Source organism: Macaca fascicularis, chromosome 17, assembly GCF_037993035.2.
Source record: "Macaca fascicularis isolate 582-1 chromosome 17, T2T-MFA8v1.1".
In the NCBI taxonomy this organism is placed as follows: domain Eukaryota; kingdom Metazoa; phylum Chordata; class Mammalia; order Primates; family Cercopithecidae; genus Macaca; species Macaca fascicularis.
Genome location: NC_088391.1, coordinates 10,676,368 through 10,697,100, shown reverse-complemented (window position 1 = coordinate 10,697,100; position 20,733 = coordinate 10,676,368). Strand labels below are relative to the sequence as shown.

Below are 20,733 nucleotides of genomic sequence, written 5' to 3'. Positions count from 1 at the left end.
TTATCTCCAGAACTTGATTATAAGCATCTTAGATGTTTTCCTTTTTGAATTTATCTCAGAGCACTTGTTTTATTAGTCTTATTAGCTTATATAAGGGTCTTCTTTTACAGGAGTGGAAGCTCCTTGAAGGCAAGGGCCATGTTTAGGCACCTTTGTATGCCAGCATCTACCTGGTGTGTGCACTCAAACATGTATGTTGAATGAATGAAGATGAACTGAATGAATGAATGACTTGCTTAGGTCATTGTTGTCCCACAGATTGTATTGACCTTAAACTGTTAAAATATCAGCGTGGGCCACATTTATACTCAGTGTGAGGCCTCTTTTACCCAGGAAGATCTGCTCCTAGACTTTTCATCAATTTTAAAGATTGCCCAATATAACTGCTTTGTGATAGTTACTAATAAAATACACTAGCACAGTGTATATTTCTTATAGGCAATCAATAAAACTTTGCTGAGTGAATATTGAATGGGTGAATGCATTTGGTATAGAGTTGACTGAAAAGAAGTTTTTAATGGTGAAAGAAACCTTCCAGATCTTTAGTCCATTCCTGGGGTGATACTGATGGTTTTTCTCAATTCCACTACTTAAAAAATAAATAAATAAATAAATCTTCTTTGTCAATTTTGTGAATAGAGTTTCTGTTTCCTTTGGGAAGCATTTCATATTTGATATTCACGTAAGGTTTGTTTGCACTGGTTAACTTAGTTTATTGTTAATACTCTTCATTTTTTTACTGAGTGTAATAATAAATGTTTAACCTCTTCTGTTACTAAGTAGCATTCCCCTTCTCTTTTCTGAAAGATCAGTATCGAATTTTATTTCCTTTCTTCAAATACTTCATAGCCCTGTTCTTCAAAAGGTTCTTCCTGAGAAAGTGGCTATGAAAACCCACAATTCTTATTGTAACTCACTAAGTTACAAGGCAAATACACCACCCACAAACCACAATGGAAAGCTCACATGAAGCCTCAGTCATAAATTTAATCAATTCTAGTTTGAATGCTAAGAAAAGTTTTAATTGTGAAAATGCAGTACATAATATTTAAAATATAAATGGAAGGATCATCAGTAGTGTTATCAAAATGCATAACACAGAAACTTTTTAAGAAAAGATAAAAAAATTACACTCAGGACCCATAACTCTTCCTCATTATAAGCATATGTAGTGATTCATTCATGCAGGTTTTTATATGTAGATAGGATTTTTTTCCTTTTCAAGAATTCCATTGTAGCCATGAGATGAAAAATGTATTATGGTGATGGTATAGCTTTCTTCCATTTTGCTTTTAGTGTTAGGATTGCTAAAAGCTTATTTAAAATTCCCAACTGACATAATGTGTTTTCAATAAGGAGGACACTGCCGTGTCCAATACCCTTCCCCTCTCATTGTTCCGTACTGTATCTCCTGGCTTCATTCCACATGGGTCACCTAGTTAAGAGGGAGGCCAAGGGAGTTCCAGTTTCAGGCAGTGTGTGGCAGGGTTACTGTCCTAGCAACCTGGCTACTCCTCCAGTGAATCTCACCGTGAACGTTTCTCATAGGTGTCATATGGCAGGATGAAAAACACATTTGCCTTCCGGTGAAAGATGGCACAGGCTTTTGCCCAGCCAGGGTGGCAAGAGAACAGAACTCTTATCCCCTTGCGCAATAGGTCTGAGTTCAAGGGGTTGGATGCCCCAAGCAGAGGGCCAAATCCTGATTTATGAAGCATGCTGGGTCAACAGCCAGGCAGACCACTCCCACACAGGCTGCCAGGAAAACTCCCAGGGAACTGAGAAAAATGCTCAAGGTGGCAGAACTCTGTGGCCCTTCTGCCTCTTTGGAGAAGAGTTCAAAGTAGAGAATATCCCCCAGCCCCACCCAATGCCATAGGACCAAGGCCTTTCCATCCTGGTAATCATAATCTTTAGGGGAACCAGCTGCCCTGGGAATCGCCTGCCAGGGCATCACATCCACAGAGGCAGAAGAGAGCAGCCCTCCGTAGAAGCCACGGAGGAGCCGGAGATTGACACGCAGGTGGAAGTTCCTGCCTCCCACCTTCTACCCTCCCCCAAGCCCGTAGTCTAGCACAAGCCTGGAGTGTAGGAGCAACTGCTAGAATGTTCAGTCCAATCAGATAAATTGGTCGGGTGTCTCTTCAGATTCCAGAACACTTGGAAATGGTAATTCTGCCAAAAGAGGCTCTGTCAGAGACGATCTGGGTGACAGATTGCAGTTAAAAACGTCATCTATTGAACCTAAAAAACAGTAAACAAGGCTTGCATTATTACTATCACTGAAAGAAAAAAAACCAAAAGCCAACAGTGCCTTTCAAATTCATGCAACATAACTATTTCAATAATTAATAGAGAATCCTGGCTTCCTCAGAAAAATTCAAAAGGCTAAACAGAAATGTGTTGCTTTTTCTTTATTAGTAGGACAAGATTGTCACTTGCTTTCTTGTGGGCTGGAGTAAACTTTCAATGAGCTTAATATACTCGTTCACACTTGAGGGCCAAAGGCTTACATTTTGGGAACAGTTACTGAGGACAGAGGCCAGTTTTTGCAGGGGATGGAGCCAGGTTAGCGCCCTGGTGGCCCTGTGCTCTGCCTGTTGTGATGCCAGGTTTGGACTGCGTGACAAGCAGGAGGTGTGACTTGGCTGTGCTGTCTGCAGTGCATGATGACAGCTTCCAGGAAGGTCCCTGCCACACTCCTCTCAAGTTGAAGTGGCCCCGGGGCCGGCTTAGAGTAAACTTTTAAGGAAGCTCTGCCTAACTTCAAACGTTCCTCAGTGTCCCAGAGATGGGGTGGACACTCCAGGCAGCCCACAGGACAGAGGGTGAGCCATGTTGAAACCGGAAAATTCTGGGGCTGATAGGTGAACTGAGGGGTGTCAGAGAAAGGCCCAGGCACATATGGCACTGCAGCAAAAGGGCCAGTTAATCATCCCCTCCAAAAGGATCAGAGTATAATCCTCCACATGATTGCAATGGAGCAGAACACAAAGGCATCGTTGTGAGGAACTCCCAGGCAGAGAAAGCTGAAACAACATGGGAAGAATAGAAAGACAGAGAGACAGAGAAAGAGAGGGGAAAGAGAGAGAAACAGAGACAGAAATGGAGATGGAAGAGATGGAGACTGAAATGAAGACAGAGATGGAGAAAGAGCAGGAGAGAAAAACACACAGAGAGAAAGAGAAAGAGATGGAGAGAGAGAGCAGGAAGGAGGGAAGGAGAGAGGAAGAGAGAAAGAGAGAGACCACGTCTAGGATAAGAAATGGCTAGTAGCAAGCATTTTTGTTGTAAACATTTGAAGAAAGAAACACAAGCTGTGGCCAGGCATGGTGGCTCACACCTGTAATTCCAGCACTTTGGGAGGCTGAGGCAGTTGGATCACTTGAGGTCAGGAGTTCGAGACCAGCCTGGCCAACAAGGTGAAAAACCATCTCTACTAAAAACACAAAATTATCTGGGTATGGTAGCACACACCTGTAGTCCCAGCTACTTGGGAGCCTGAGACACGAGAATTGCTTATGCCCAGGAGAAGGAGGTTGCAGTGAGCCGAGATGGCGCCACTGCGCTCCAACCTGGGTGACAGAGTGAGACTCCATCTCAAAAAATGAAACACACACACACACAAAAGCAAAAAACACAGGCTGTAAATACAATGAATGAGGACTCTATATTTTGCAGGTGAACTCTGAGAACACCACAGCTTCACAGAGACTGCTGGTTTTCTGCAATTAGCAGCAAGAGTCCTGGCTCAGGGAAGTTGCTCTACAGTCCAGGCTAGCAAAAGACAGACAGAACGGGCTCTGCAGAAGACACATCCAGACAAGCCGTGATTCATGCCACCTGCAGCCACAAAGGTGTCAATACCAAGAACTTGCCATATGTCAACAAGAGTGTGTTAAATGAAACCTCAAGAGTTATTCTTTTGTGCTCTGTCCAAATCTGGAGAACCCTTCCAAATACAGTGAAAGACTGATATCTTGGCCGGGCACGGTGGCTCACGTCTGTAATCCCAGCACTTTGGGAGGCTGAGGCGGGCAGATCACAAGGTCAGGAGTTCCAGACCAGCCTGGCCAACATGGTGAAACCCCATCTCTACTAAAAATACAAAAATTAGCCAGGCGTGGTGGCAGGTGCCTGGAATCCCAGCTACTCGGGAGGCTGAGGTAGGAGAAGCTGAGGCTTAAACCCAGAAGGCGGAGGTTGCAGAGAGCCAAGATCTTGCCACTGAATTCCAGCCTGGGCAACAAGAGTGAAACTCTGTTTCAAAAAAAAAGATTGATATCTTGACCACGTAGACCCCTCCCAACTCACCATTTTTGTTCACATTCTGTTGTACAGAATGTGAACAATTGGAAGGCAGTGTTCTTTCTTAATATTTAAATAATTGCCAATAATATTTAAATGATCATTAATACTCATTTAAATTAATAATAATCTTTAAAGTTATTTTGGATTATACCACATAATATAATCCTGATGTCAGAAAACTTAAAGGGGCCCAAAAGGAAAAGTCACTACATTTGTTTTTGGTAATAAACATGTCCCACTTCTTACTTTCTGAATTTTGTGATCTGTTTCCCTTTTATTAATAGGTCTTGCCTTTTGAATCAATTGACTCTCTTCCATTATTTTATTCTACCCTTTTATTTAACTACTTTCCACATGTCCTTGGGAATTTTTAACATACCTCTGGAAGTTACACTGAACTTTCGGTCAGAGAAACTGCTCCTTCGGATTAAAGGCTCACTCATTTTTTCCAGAAATAACTTAATCGTCTCCTTCTTTTCTGGACTTGTACTTGACAAATTCAGAACTTTTCCATTTACTTTTACAACGGAATTACTGAGCCCAAACCAATAGAAGAAATCAAATAATGCGTCAGCTTTGAATTCATATGCAAAGCTTAAGTTTTCTCCATGAACCACTTCATTTCCTGGGGGGAAGAAATTCTTCACTGCCTCTTGAAAATCAAACTGAAAGAGAGAGGAACATTGCATTGACTTCCTGGACATAAGTATCCTGTTGACATTGTAGAACTAACAACCGCCCAAATATCCAAACATCATACCTCTTATTTCCCTTTCACTCTCACAGATATTTTTAAACTGTTGTCTTTATTTTTTCTAACAAAACTTTGCATTTGCATCGTATTCCATCTAAAAATTCTGAACTGCTTGGCCAAAATTACATGTATTTTTACCCCATTTCTAATAGGTCGCTAAGAACTAAACTCACTTCATTGGTAGCAATAATGCTACCTTCGAGAACAAAGTGTCCGGATGCACTTTGTTTTCTAAGGGCCATTCTCTTGGCCTAAGTCAGGGCAATAGGGCTTCAGTTCCTGCATGAAATGCATGAGCTCCTTCCAAGTAGTTGACATTCCTGGATTCAGACAGGCTAGGCTTACCTGAAGCCGGTAACTTTCTCCAATCACTGAGGAGATGACCATGTCCATCCCTTGCTCTATCTGTCTTCTTATCTTGGGGTGCCTTGTGTTCACAAGAAACGCGTATGTCCTTTCTAGAAATTAGCAAGCAGAATTCAGAAACAAGTATGTCCATGTGACATAAGCATGCTTCTTAGAATTTGCTATAGCAGTGGTTCCCGCCTCCTTTGGAGATTTTATTCATTTATAACCTTCCTCTCTGCTCCCTCACATCCTTACTACAAAGCCTCGCCAGATTTCTAGAAGTGTTTCTGAGAATTTTGCAAATTTGAAGGAGGTTCTGGGCCGCTATAAAGGCAGGCTAGACAATCAGCTCCCACAAGGCTGCAGTTTGTCACTGGAGTCTCAGAAATCAAAAATTCCACTCTGTAATTATCACAGATGAGAAGTGTGCCTCCACGGCATGTATCCAGTGTGGGGAAGGAAAGTGAAAGATCGAGATAGCCAGTTTTCATGTTCCTGCCGTGCTGGATTTTTTCTTCTTCTTTTTCTTTTTTTTTTTTTTTAGATAGAGTCTCTGTCACCCAGGCTGGAGTACAGTGATGCAATCACGGCTCACTGCAGCCTCAACCTCCTGGGCTCAAGTGATCCTCCTGCCTCAGCCTTCCGAGTTGCTGGGACCGCAGGCATTCACACCACGCCTGGCTAATTTTTGTATTTTTTTGCAGAGACAGGGTTTCATCATGTTGCCCAGGCTGGTTTTGAACTCCTGAACTCATGCAATCTGCCAGCCATGGCCTCCCAAAGTGCTGGGATTATAGGCATGAGTCACCATGACTTGCTAGGTATTCAAATCACAACTTGGCTCTTACAGAAACTTTCTTCTTTGAAAAAGAAAATTTGCAAAGATCAGGAAATGGGGCTGCTCCATGCTTTCCACCTCCACCCCAACCCCCACCCCATGCCCTGCTCTCCCCATTCTCTCCAGGGACCAGACATGCTTCTGACAAATGGCTAGTCTAGGGTTCTATGGACCAAGACAACTGGAGGTTGATTCTTCTCCCTGCCGCTACCTCTAACACAATCCCAAGTGGGAAAACATCTCCCTCTCATTGTTTAAATAATACCATGTGTCTGTCCTGGCAGACAGATTTTTTTTGTTGTTGATTGATTAGTTTGGTTTTGTAACCCCTCTTGTCCAATTCTACATGATTTAAGCCAAAAGAAGGTTGTTTACTCATTAGGAAATATAAAATATTAAATATTAGTAACCAGCAACCTCTTAACTTTTCCACTCCCCAGCATCAAGCTCCGTGGCCTTAATTACTCAGTCCTTGGTCTAAGGAGACACATAGATATCTGTGTTCTCCTCCATTTAACAGCCAGGGACCAGCCACTGTGTGAGTTTTAGAACTCAATGTTTTATACTGGCTTTGAGATATCTCAGAGACAAACCTTTGGTCCACCAACAGCAAGTGTTTACGTCCTCGAGGAAGGCATTTTAAACTAACCTTATTTATCTTGTTTTTCTTACCCATGTTTTACTTTCTCCCAAATTATTTTTTGGGCGCTTTAGATATAAGCTGCCTTATATCCTCTTTAACACAATAGACAGACATAGTAAGCAAACTGCTTGATACCTTGAATTAAATCTCACGTAAACCAAACCAGCACCTCTGGGCTCGTTATACACTCATGGCCACCACACTTCATGGTTGTGCTGATGGGGGAGGTTGTACACTGCCTAACTCTAGAGGCTGTCATTCACATTTAAAGACATTATTTGTATATTATGACAAACTTGTGGGAAGCATTAGTAATCATCTTGAGGAAATGGTAGCCTTTTCTGATTTGCACAAAAGTGCAGTTTAAAATAACAGCAAGACTGGACATATTGCCTTAACCACAATTTTGCAATTCAAAATTGATCATCTTAAGCTTTGTGTCATGGAGCCTCTTCATTTTACAGCTTTTATCACAATTAACTAGTACTGGGTTTCTGAATTCCTGCTGTGGCGATTCATTACATTATAGCATGCCTCAGACACCTGCCTCCTTCCATAATAGTTGTTCGACAACTTCATACATTTTGTAGGCTACCTACAAATTCCTCCTTGTACCACTACCTATACTTTCATTAAAATGTTAAAATGAAGAGGGCTCTTACTCCTTTTTTAGATTCCTCCTGAGTGATGGATGCAGGAGGTGTACTTGATACAGCTGTGAATTACATTCCTAAAGAACTATCTGACTTTCTGGTTATAATCAAGTCAAGGAACACGTGGGCTTCAGATGTTCTAATGAGCATTTCTTGCTACTGGGCGTTCTGTTCTTGGCCTCTTCTGCAGAAAGAGCATCGTGACTTTTTATCGTCAAATGAGCAGAGAGAACTCCACAAATCTGAATGAGAGTGAATGTTTGGGAAAATCTATTTGAAATTTGTAGATCATTTCTTAGTCCCTTGGACTCATTTTAAGAATGTTAGTTAGAAGCAAGTTTAAGAAATTCTACTTCTATTACAGAACGTTATGCCCATGACTTCCCCCACATATCATTCTGAGCAGGAGGAGGAAGGCAAAATGGAGACATTTTCATACTGAAATTTGGTTTAATATAGTTGTTACCAGCTAATCTGATTTCTTGGAAGAAACAATAAAGAGATGTGTCTAAACACGACATTCCAACATCATAGCATGAAACAGAAAAGCATCCACAACTGCTATTTATTTTCTTAGTTTCCTCATCTATAAAACGGGAATAGTGTAAGTACCTCCTAGGTGGGATAATTATGCATCCTAGTTTGCCCGGGTCAATTTATATCTTCATCCCAGAATAATTATTGATAGTAATGATGTTCATGTTCATAACGTCCTCAGTTGATAAGCCCTACAAAGTTGTTGTGCTGATCCATTACATTAGAGCACTTCTTAGACATAGTGTTTGATATGTGGTAGAGCATGTTATATATCATCCTCATCACTCTAGTCATTTCTGCAACTCCAAAGTCTCAGAATGTCAGATCACTTCCCGCCTAGGCAGGAAGTAGAAAAGAAACCACCCAGACAGGTAGCTTCTGCCCTAGGATCACTGAGGGGTTTGTTCTGCAGGCCTGTGCTGTGCTTCACGTGGCCTCACACACCAGGCTCCTTGCTGTCCACCTCGTCACAAGCTGATTTCTGCCCTGCTCATCAGCATGCCTCAGTCCACACCCCAGCCCAGTTTGGTCCCAGCAAGGACCAAACCAAAACTATTTAGATACTGATATGGTTTGGATTTGTGTCCCTGCCCAAATCTCACATCGAATTGTAATTCCCAGTGTTGGAGGAGGGGCCTAGTGAGAGGTGACTGGATCATGGGGGCAAATTTTCCCCTTGCTGTTCTCATGATAGTGGGTGAGTTTTTGCTAGATCTGGTTATTTAAGAGTGTGCAACACCTGCCCTTCTGCTCTCTTCCTCTTGCTCCATGTAAGACGTGCCTGCTTTCCCTTCACCTTCCAACATGATTATAAGTTTCCTGAGGCCTCCCCAGAAGCAGAAGCCTGTACAGCCTGCAGAACCGTGAGCCAATTAAACCTCTTTTCTTTATAAATTACCCAGTTTTAGGTATTTCTTTACAGTAGTGTAAGAATGGACTAAAATAGATACTTACCTTTTGAGGTGTCTTTTTTGGTCTGTACATTAATAAAGAACAACATTGGTTTGCTCAGTATAGTTTCCCTGTAGTCTTTATAATCACAGTAGTTGGTCAGTTCCACATACCTATGAAAAAGCAGAGATCATTGCAAATGTAACATACCGTTTCATCTAAGTTAGGAAGGGGATGTACTGGGCAGGTGTCTGCCACAGCCACAGACCTTGGAGGGAAGTTCCCTGAAATGCGTCCTTACAGAGGTCACTATATAAGTGAATCTTTCTGGTTGTGGCTGAATGGCTGAAGGATCAGAGTGCAGCCCACAGGCAGCCATGATCCTGGGGGTGTCCTGGCATCGATGTTTGGCTCTCAGACTGTACCAGATCATCATCAGTATCATCTGTCATTTGGGCTAAAAGGGTTCATTTGAAGCAATAAGAGCTCTAAGTCCCTCTGAATTGAGAATGAATTCAACTTAAGTAGAATTAGCTGAATTTTCTCCAGGGGAGTCATCCTGTCTAACTTGTGGGCCTAGAATTTTCCTTTCCTTCTCCCCACTTCCCCTACTAATCCCAGGATAAACCAGCCCCCTCCATAGATTATAGAATCAACCAATATTCATATGAACTATTACTAATTCACATCTCCCCTATGCTGAGCTTGTGTAATTAAAAAACGAAAACAACTGATGTTGGACTTTTCACTACATCCTTATTAAATTTAGCCTTTTTGGTTTTCATTCATTATTCTCATTTAGGAAGATCTTTCTGAATCCCGACTCTGTCATCCAGCATGTTAGCTTTCTCCCCTGCCCTTCACATCTTCCAAGCAGCCTAGCTATGTCCCTATCTGCATTGTTGATAAAAAAGGTCCAAGTGCAGATTAGCTTCCTTCAAGAAGCTGGCTGATTTTCTAACTAAACCCAAACTCAGATGCCATGTGGATGTAGGCAAGCTGAATGGCCCCCAGCGGGCTGAAGGATGCGTCTGCCGCAGTCTCTCTGAAACCCGGAGCTGGTTCCCCATCGACACAGCTGCGAGCATCTGCACGGAGCGAATGGCTGGCTGAGCTGAGCACGCGGGCTGCCTTTTGCTACACCACAGCATGTTTGTTTCTTATATCTAGTCATCAGCAGAGACAGCTCCAAGCAATTCTTTCTGGCTGGTTGTCTTTCCAGTGCCTGACATGAAAATCACAGCCTTGGCGAGAAAACAGCCGCTGCAGGGAGTGGTGGCCACAGTACTCTCAGCATCCCTCCCCTGCGTCCCTTCCCAACGCCCCTTGGAGGGGCCAGCACACAAGACAGTGACCAGGGCATGTGTCAAGAGCACGCGAGAGAATATCTACCCTGAGGCAGGAAAACACAGCTTCCACTCGGCTGTCTCCCAGCTTGGTTTCTTAGAAATCTGTGTCATTATCTTTCTGCTGGGATTGTCAGACCTGATTTTGAGAGTATTTAAAACCTGACCCCTGATGGAGCCTCTAAAATGCTTCCTGCCTTCTATTTCAGCAAGATTTTAAAGCAGTCTCCACCTCCCGCCACATCTGTAGTGGTGGCTGCTTGGGGGCTGTTCCTGGGGTGGGGAGGGAACATGGGGCTGCAGTGCTCCAGAGAAGAAAAAGACCGGTGTGGAAGTTGACGCTCACAGAGCGGGTGAGGATGGCAGGAGTAGAGGAGAGGATGATGGGAATGGAGGAGGGGCGCTGGGAGGAGGAGCTGGGGTGTTTCAAGGGAATGGACGGCCAGGTAAGAGAATGCAGACCCACACAGGGCATTGGTAATGGTTCTTCCTTCACCGCTCCCCTGCCCTCATCCTCACCGGAGCAGACCAGGAGAAAGGGGCTGAGATGGGGGAACCTCAGCAGACTGAGGGGAGTGGTGCTGATGTTGCACATCAGCTGGGAGAGAATTTTCCTGCCCTTTTTATCCCAGTTGACCAACTGCCAAAAGTTACTAGAGAAAGAAAGCAAAGGAGAAGGCGGGAAAAAGAAAACCACCATTTGCTGGGCTCATTCATTCATTCACTCAGCAGCTTCATTGAATCCCGCTGATGAGCCGGACACCAGGTGAGCATTTACATGTGTCTCATTGCCTTATCATGCTGGAGGGGCTCAGAGCCCAGGAAGGGGGCAGTGGAAGGAGGCAGTGCAGGGTGCCCCTGTGCTCACCCATCCCTCTTGCCATCCATCTATTCAGCTGCCAAACGCCCGGCACAAATATAGATATTTCAGAATTACTAATGCAAATATTGCTTCTACATATTGAATATTTATCATAGTTGCTGAAGTTATCATTAGGCAGGCAGGCAAGAGTGGCTTGGGAAGCCGGTGAAGAGAAGGTGAAGTCTGTGGTTACACGGTGGGGTGAGGATATAGGTGGAGAAAAGAGAAAGAAAGCCCCTGTAGCAAAAGAGGAAGAAAAGGGCAAGTCTGGTTTACATAAACATAAAAAGATAGCTGGGTGATGCAGGGGCAGGGGCAGGCTCCACCTGTGACCCACTCGAGGCAGGTTCCCCTTTCTCCTACCACCCTGTTTACATGGAGTTCAGTCATGGTCATTTCAGCTCCTTTAGTATATTCCTCAGGGTGATTCCTCTATTCTCTCAATATCTGGAGTCCAATTGTCATTCTTAATGGAAAGCGCATGGCATTTGTGTACAATGCATCCAGAAAATCTGCAGTTTTGATGCCTTTTCTGATGACACAAACGCCAGTACAATATTTCCCTCTGCGTACAAAATTGATTGATAGCTGATGGGTCAGTGGTTCCACAGATAAAAATCTCAATTTACAAATGATCTCTGGTTCAGAGAATAATCAGTTTTCCCTGGAATTTGGTGGAAGGTTTTTTCGAATGCTACTGGGCTCAAAGAGCAGGTATTTGGCATGGTCATAGAAGGAAACTTGCTGGATAGCCACGTGTTGAGTGTAATCTGTGACCTACACATGAGCTATCCATTTTTGAGCCTGAATTTCATAAAACACCTTGGATAATAAAACTACATGCAACATAATTTAATCTGCCTTTGATGATTCAGGGGTACTTGAATTTCAGCTCCTTAACAGGCTGTAAACCTCATCACAGCGCATGCCAGTTATCACTATACCACAGATGTGTGAAAACACTGCTTATAGAAGATCTCTGATGCCAGAACCGACAGACAAGAGATTGTAGCAAGATCCCTACTTAATAAGCTCCTTATCTCTAACCAGACCACAGATAAGGAATACCTCATTAATTCATCCATCCCCAGCCTCCCGGTTATGGTCCAATTTTTAAACACCTTGAAATTCCATTGAAATAAATAAATGTGAGCATTCACTAAAATACAATAAGATCAGAGAATTTAGTTGTTAAGGGGCACAGATATTTAAGTTTCTGACATGTAATCACTGGTTTTAGTTTAAGACTATCCTTACTAGATTATATTAGGGACTAGATATTCGATATTCTTTGTTTGTTTGTGTGTTGTTTGTTTTTTGAGATGGAATCTCACTCTGTCGTCCAGGCTGGAGTGCACTGGCACAATCTTGGCTCACTGAAACCTCTGTCTCCCAGGTTCAAGCAATTCTCCTGCCTCAGCCTCCCAAGTAGCTGGGATTACAGGTGAACACCACCATGCCCAGCTAATTTTTGTATTTTTAATAGAGACAGGGTTTCACCACATCGGCCAGGCTGCTCTCGAACTCCTGACCTCAAATGATCTGCCTGCCTCAGCCTCCCAAAGTGCTGGGATTACAGGCATGAGCCATCACACTGTGCCTTTAATCATAGATATTTCAGAATTACTAATGCAAATATTGCTTCTACATATTGAATATATGTGATGGTTGCTGAAATTATCATTAGGAATGAAAAGCAAACACTTTAAGATAGGCTCTTAAACTCTCATTTCTTCATTGCTTTATCCTGGCCCCAAAATGCTTCTGGGGTGAAAGTTTCTAAGCTTGGCTTCAATCCAAAGATTAAAAGGCAGGACAAGTCCGGGCGTGGTGGCTCACATCTGTAATCCCAGCACTTTGGGAGGTCAAGACAGAGGACTGCTTGAGGCAAGGAGTTATAGACCAGCCTGGGCAACAGTTCCAGACCAGCCTAGGAAAACCTTGCCTCTACAACAAATTTTTAAAATTAGCCAGGTGTGGTGGTGCATGCCTATACTCCTAGCAACTCAGGAGGCTGAGGCGGGAGGATTGCTGGAGTCCAGGAATTCCAGGCTGCAGTGAGCTATGACTGCACCACTGCACTCCAGCCTGGGCGACAGAGCAAGACCCTATCTCAACAAACAAACAAACAACCCAAAGCAAGCAACCAACAAAAAACAAACAAAAAAAACCCCAGCAGGACAATGTAATGGGAAGCACAGTATTTCAAAATAAGATTGAATTCATGTCCTAATTTGCCGGCTATGTGAATTCAATTCCAGAGCCACAACTCACTGTGACCTTCAGGGGCTTCTTAACCTTCTGCACCTGTTCACTCATCTGTGGAAAGGGCATAACAGTATTTTTTTCCCTCATGAGGAGTAAATGCAGTACATGCAATGTAGACATATGAATTTGAACCCATAGTAGATGCTTAATAAACATCATGAGTGTCTCTAATCCTGGCCAACTTGGCAAACCCATAGGATGAAGTTCTATAAACTTCTGACTCCCAACCAGGGCTGTGTTCATTTAAGTTCCCAGGAAATTAGGAAAATTTCAGCATCTGATAAATGAGCAAGAGTTGCTCTTTCCTTGTTCCGATTTCTTTCCTCATTTTTTCAGTTTAGGAGGCTAAAGGGAACAACTTAATGACAGCAACATCTAAAAAGGAGGACTGAAAAAGAGCATTGTGTTTTGCTTCTAGCAAATCAGGAGTCACTGAAAGATGGCCCACCTCTAAGACACCCACCTTTCAAAGCTGCCCCAAATTTCCCTTGGCTCTAACAATTTCTGCTCAATGACAAATAGGAATTCAAATCCTCCATGAACTCCATCGAAGGGTGGAGTGTGTGTGTGTGTGTGTGTGTTCATTAAAAAAATATATGGACAGCTGAGCAGAGACAAAGAGGAACACACACTGCAATAGTCTGTGTAGGAGGCCCAGGAACTGCTTGTCACCTTCATAATTCTTTGCTGTGACACTAAGCAAAAACTTGCAGAGCCATTTTACTCTTGGGGGAAGCAGGATGCCCCTGCCATGACTTTCCAGTGTTAGCTTGATCTCCTTACACAGAGTCTCGCCCTAATCTCTTTTCCCTTCTTCCCTCTGCCTTCTGCCTTAGTTCTAGTGAAACAAAGCAAAATTTTTAGACTTCTCACTCTAATGTCTGTGGCTCACACAGACATGATTCAAGGGTACACATGTTCATGCATTCATTCCTTAAGGAATTGTTGACACTTAGTGTGTGTGAAACTCTGACCGGGGCAGAGGATGATTCATTCATTTATGCATGCAAGGAATGATTACTGAGTACCTACTGTGTGCTGGGCACTGGGGACACAGAGATGAGAAAGGGAATAGCCTTGCTTCTAAGAAGCATACAATCTCCTAGGGAGACAGATGAGAAAACACACGATTTTGGTATGAAATTATGAACGTATAACCTTCTAGCTCAAAGTGTGATCCTTGGACTAATAGCACTGGAATCACCTGGCATAATGAAGAATCTGGGGCCCCCCCGAGAATCAATCAGAATCTGTATTTTAACAAGGTTTCCAGGAGACTTGCATGCTTATTTAAAGTTTGAGAAGCACTGGTCTAAGACATGGTCCCTTCTATTCATAGGCTTGCAAACTGGTAAATCATTCAAACATACTAACGCCAAAGAAATGCATAGTTCTCTGTATTCACGTGTCCAGGCTCCACTGGGTTCTCTCCCTGTCTGTTAAGCCAAAGGGAGCAAGTCAGGAGGGGCAGGGGTTAGAGCCATGTATTGGGGTGAGATGGGTAGTAGGAGAGATTGTCCTGTCAAGCCAAACAACCCACAAGGGTTGGACAAGAGCAGGGGCAGGGGGCACCCCAGGAAGAGTCACAGTCTAGCTCATCCATGGGGACTACAGGATGGCTGCACGCAGGTAGGCAGGCAGGTAGGTGGCAAGGACCAGGGGAGCTGAGAGTAGAAAGGAGACCCAAGTGTGGCTGCAAGTCCAGAGCCTGGCTCTGAAGAAGGCAGGAAGGAGAGAAGACCAGGAGGCACATCGCTGTGGAGTCATCAGATCTGAGTGTGATTTTTGTCTCTGTGACCTCAGCTAGTGTTTTAACCTTGGAGACATTCATTTTCCTCACCTATAGAATCTGGCTAACAAAAGGTACCCCATGAATGGCTAAGAGATTAAATAATGTGTGTAAAGCTCTTGGCTTCTGGTGCTGCTTCAGTGTTACTACTATTACCACTTTATAGTTGAGGAAATGGAGTCCCATGGACAGGAAGTAAATTTCCCAAGGTCATTCAGCTAGTGAAGAGCAGAGCCCTTCCTCTAGACTGACTCTCCTAAAAATCTCACAGCTCAATGCATGCATGGTTACTATTCCACCAACATCACTATGTGTCCTGCTAAGGGGCTGCTGTCCTAAGCAGGTTGCTACATCTAAGACCACATTTTCCAACCTCCCAGCCTCAAGTTGAACTCTCTTCTGAGAACTGGGCCTGAGCTGGCAGACAGAGCCCAGCACTTCCCACTGCGGGATGGAGGTGAGGCTTCCCCCAGTAAACTTCCCAGTGTGTTCCACCCTGCCTGTCCTCATTTTAACCCCATGAGTGCCGCTCCACCTCACCTGCATTCTCTGCCCTGAGTAGGTGTGATTGTCACCCACCCAGAGCAGGTCACAGCTCTGCTTTTAGTGGCTCCTTTAAAATCACTGCACTTACTTCCTTTTGTAGGCTGATTGTACAAGATATGCACTAGCTGACATAATTCCAGTTATTTATTTGTAGATTCAGGAAATGAGTAATAAAGCAAGATTATTTCAGGTTCGAAGTAATTTGCTGAAAGCATAGGTTCTCCTGGTTCTGCTGGTCCTCCCACTTAGCAGCATCTTACCTAGGTAAATGACTTAAGCTCTGAGTCCTAATGCTTACATCTGTAAAAAGGAGCAATAGTGCGAACTTTGTAAACTGTTATGAGATAATAGCTGAGAAATACTTTGCACCATTCAAGTAAATGTTAGTAGCCACCATTACTATTGTATTTATTTTTATTCCCCAAGCAGCTTCTTTCATGCTAGGGGAGCACCAAAAAGAAGGGACTCCAGGTCTTCCTTGCCAAACGTTTGCCATTATACTTCACCAAGAGGCTGCTTTATAGAAAGAAAAGGTGTGTGTGTATGTGTGTGCACGCGTGTGTGTCACAGTTAATGGTAATTTTGACTTTTAAGTATTGAATGAATAGCTCCCTTAATGACCATTACCCACATCTTGTGTCCTGAGCACATTGTGTTTACAACACGGGTGAAAACCCTGATCTTGAAAGAAAAAAAATAAAGATCTTGCCGTAAATCCTACAAAGTAGGACAAATATTTTCAAGTAGGTTCTGGAAGGAGCTTTAGGGCTGGTGGCCATCACTAAACCTTCCCACTATGCTAGATTTCCTTAGTTTACTTAGTAGGTATGTACTTATAAAAATGTTCAAGTATTAGAAAATGAACCTAAGTGGTGCTGCTAAAATCATCCTCTTGCTCTCTTAGCAAGTGAATCATCTGAAAGTCAAGGTTGGTGGCTCTTAGCCTTTCGGGGTTGCTTGGAAAAGGGCCTCATGAAAGCCACAGCACACACATAGGAGGTCCCAGAAAGAAATTCTAATTACACCAGGGGCTTATCCCGTATGCTGAAAATATTTGTTGAGTTAAAAAGAACCAAATAATTAATAGAGCAAGGACTCTTAACCTGGGTCCAAGTATTTCATGAACATCCTGGATGGTCACCAAAAATTGGGTATATATCTACATTTCTGGGGAATGTACATACAATTCTCGAAAGTTCTATGGTCCAAAATGATCAGGAATCATTCTGCCTTTTGGGATCCCTGGCCATCTTGGTGGCTGCCTTTGCTTAGAGGCCATCCCACACCCAAGGCCAGAATATGTTGGCCACAAAGAAGATGAAAAGTCACTGGAGTCCATCCACTCTAGGCTCCAACCCATTAAGAAGGGTGGAAAATACAAGCTGGGGCAAGCCAGCTCTGAAGATGACAGACAAGGCAAAGTGAAACTGGTCATCCCCACCAACTGCCTGGTCTTGAGGAAATCTGAAATACAGCACTAAGCCACATGCTCTCAAAGCTGCCATCTACCACTCCAGCCGTCATAATATTAAATTGGGCACAACAGGTGGAAAATACCATAAGAAGGGCACCCTGGTGTCACTGATCCAGGGGATTCTGAGATTTTTTTTTTTTTTTTTTTTGAGACAGGGTCTCACTCTGTTGCCTAGGCTGGAGTGCAGTGGTACCATCTTGGCTCATTGCAACCTCCACCTCCAAGATTCAAGTCATCCTCCTCCCACCTCAGCCTCCTAAGCAGCTGGGACCACAGGTGCATGTCACCACACCCAGCTAATTTTTGTAGAGAGGAGGTCTCACTATGTTGCCCAAGCTGGCCTCGAAGTCCTGGACTCAAGCAATTCGCCTGCCTCAGCCTCCCAAAGTGCTGGGATTACAGGCATAAGGCACTGCACCTAGCCCTGAGATCTTTAGAAGCACGCCAGAACAGACTGGTGAAAGAAAATCATGTAAATCTTTAATAAAACTGGCCAGAACTTATTTTTCAAAAAAAGGGAGGGAAGGAAGGAAGGGAGGGAGGGAGGGAGGGAGGGAGGGAGGGAGGGATGAAGGTTGTATGCTATCCCTAAAGCCAAGACAACTGGGCAAATTTGGCAGCTCACAGGAGTGAAACTTTAGATATCTCAGTTCTGGCTTCAGCATGCCGCCCACCTCCTGATTCACAAGGGCAGAACCTCTCACTGCTGCCCACAACCCAGTCCTCTCCCTCTGCCTAGAAGGCTGTCTCCATTTAGACCAGATTCCCTCCTGGCCATCCTTCAGGACGGCACACTCAGTTATAAAAGCCTCTTTCCCTGCCTGAGGACAATAGATAGCTCCTTCCATCACCCAAATTATTTTTGGAGGCTCCTTGCTATTTCCCAGGTACAAAAGCCCTCACAGTATTGCTTATACAACGATAGCCTATTATTTGTTGGTTTGTATTTGCACCCTGGTCTGTGTTACCTGGTCATTGTGACCCAGTTGTTTATTCTAGATTCAAAGCTGTCACGGAATCACCGCTGTTTAATTTTCTTTTGTGTAGGAGGTGTTCAAAGCAAAAGTTAGATGACAGACTTCAAAATCATTTCAGATTCTGCAGCACTGTTTGCTACAATTAGGAGAACTGGTTCTGTCAAAAGACTAACCTATGGCTTCAGTTAATTCTGGACATTTTTATTTTTCATACCCTGTTCTCAAATACAATGAGTATCTTCTTTGTAAATCTGCGCACATCTGATTTCTGACTCAGTTCCTCCCACAGTCCTCCGCTTATGGTTTGGGATTGGAATTTTCATTTCACTAAGAGAGGGAGAAATTCTTGCTGGGAAATGGTTCTTCAGGCATTCAGAGCCCTCACTATCTTTGTCTGGAAAAGCAAGCTTTTTTCCCCAGAAGTTTTGGAGACTGCACGTTCAATATCTCATTTGGTTTGCTTGCCTCTCTTGGCTCCCTGCTACCCACAGGGTGCCACAGCACGCTGTCTTTCCCTGTAGCAAAGGCACTGTGTCTCAATACTGGCTATCCTATTCATTTCTGAGTCAAACTCTAGACCATGCTTGCCTCTTCAGGCACTCGGCGCTCTCGGCACAAATATAACAGGGTTTTGCACTCCAGGCCCTTGCCAAGGGTGACCTCTGGAGGCCTGAGGCCATGTGGAATCAGGCCTGAAGTGCCCTCCTTTACCCCGTGGCACCAAAGCCTGCTTCAGATGGCTGGACCACATCCTGCCAGCTTCATGTCTGCCGGGAAGAGCTTGGGGGCACTTTGGCCACAACAGTCAAGCATCCTGGGGGCCTCCTTCCAATGAAGGCCCGTAGGTTTCACACTTACTTCCCCAGAACTTATCTGTGCCTTCCACAGCCCACATGGCCCCAGTCTGGACTTTCAGGGCCTTTGTTCCCTTCTCAGTTCGGTTTCTTTGTTTATGTTTGAAACACGAAGGGAGACCAGAGGTGGGAAACTTTGAGCTTTTGCATGCTTCTCCACTCGGTCTCCTCACTGGAGAGGGCTGGCCGTGCTCAGAATGGTGCATGCTCCCTGTCCCCACCGCCACCCATGCTCCAAAGCCAGGATGTGAGTCTCGCAGCGCTGCAGACAGCCCCTAAAGGGTGTGCCCCCAATTTGAGCTCATCTGACCCAGTTAAGGAGCCAGAATGGGAGAAGCATCCGCCAGTCATGAGCTCTGACTTGGGGCCCCTGCCCTCCCCCTCGCGCCCGGGGCCTGATGCCCTTCTGAGCGGCTTCAAGCAGCAGCTGCAAAATATCAGTGCAAGAAGCAGAAGAACCAGGGCGAACATGCAGGCTCCCGGTGATGGAAGCAGAAGGAAAGTCTAGAAGCACAGGGAGTAGTGGGCCACGCGGGGACGCAGGCGGCGAGGAGAGCCCAGGCTCCCGGAGACCGCAGCCGGATGGAGGCTTCTGCGGGTACCAGGTGACGGGCTGGGGCGCGCGGCGAGGCCACCCACCTCTTGATGTAGCTGCTGAGGCGGTAGAGCTGCCCGTCGAGGCGCACGAGGCCGTCGCCGAAGACGTTGAAGCCCCCCCGCGCCGCCGCCGGCTCCCCGGGCCCGGCCACCACTAGCTGGTCGCCGCGCAGCTGGAAGGCACCCGGCTGCAGGCGCAACAGCTGTGCCAGTGGCAGCAGGGCCAGCTCGCAGTCGCAGGTCCACAGGCTGCGCAGCTCCCCAGACGAGATGGAGGTCAGGCTCGGCCTGGCCACCGGCTCGCAGGCCGCCCCAGCCATGCCTGCGTCGTCGGTCCTCCCACCGCCTGCTTCCGGCCCGTCCCTGCTTCCCCCAGCCAGCACCTGATGGTCCCCAGGAGGGGCAGGGCGCCCTGCCTGCGCCAGCCGCGCGCGGGGTGCGGAGGGGGTCGGTCTGCCCGCCTGGCCGGGACGCGGTGGCCGCTCAGGTGCCAATCCGACCGCCCGGACGGCCCCTGCCAAGCTGCCACTCGCTGGGAGCCCTGCAGGCACCGCGCTGAGAAAGCCGCCCCGGCGCAGCGCGGCTCCTTTTATCCGCCCTCCGGACGCCCGCCTCGCCCCTGCCGGCCCACGGCCACGACCCCAGAGGCTCCGGGCGAGTTATCATCGTCTCATAACTTGGCATGCTCTTGTCTGTTCGCAGCCAAGGCTTAGTCATCCCCCTGGGGTCCGCTACTCAACACCAGGGCTGGCCCCCGCCCTGCCTGGCGGACACTGCCGGAGGCTGGAGGTGGGGAGAGTCCTCCCCGGGTTCCCAGGCCCTGCCTGTGGTGGGCGGCAGGGCGCACAGCACCCACCCTTGCCTAAGACACCACACCCCTGGTGTTGATTGGAGAAGAATGCGAGGGCTCTCGCCCCACCCACTCCACCTGGGACCCAGAGGCTGTCAAAAGGCCAGTGCTAGAACTCCGGTCCCCACCTCAGTACCAGACCTCTTCTCACTCAGCCTCAGTTTTCTGCCATTTTAACTCCATCCAGATCGTACC

At 45.6% G+C, this 20,733-nt stretch overlaps 1 protein-coding gene across 2 annotated transcripts in view; it reads right to left on the bottom strand.

Annotated features, from left to right (window-relative positions):
• Positions 1 to 1,000: 1,000 nt before the first annotated feature.
• The window catches only part of MEDAG (mesenteric estrogen dependent adipogenesis), a 59,899-nt gene continuing 40,166 nt past the window's right edge, over positions 1,001 to 20,733 (bottom strand). Inside the window, exons 1-5 of one of the 2 annotated variants that reach the window (XM_005585589.5) lie at positions 19,731 to 20,251; positions 9,039 to 9,148; positions 5,411 to 5,523; positions 4,691 to 4,976; positions 1,001 to 2,244 (exon numbers count right to left, since the gene is read on the bottom strand). In XM_005585589.5, the coding sequence (XP_005585646.3) occupies positions 2,120 to 2,244; positions 4,691 to 4,976; positions 5,411 to 5,523; positions 9,039 to 9,148; positions 19,731 to 20,008 (912 nt within the window). In that variant the 5' untranslated portion in view covers positions 20,009 to 20,251 and the 3' untranslated portion in view covers positions 1,001 to 2,119. Of the gene's footprint in view, positions 2,245 to 4,690; positions 4,977 to 5,410; positions 5,524 to 9,038; positions 9,149 to 19,730; positions 20,252 to 20,733 lie in introns of those variants that run through there. The other variant, XM_074021816.1, reaches the window with a different exon arrangement.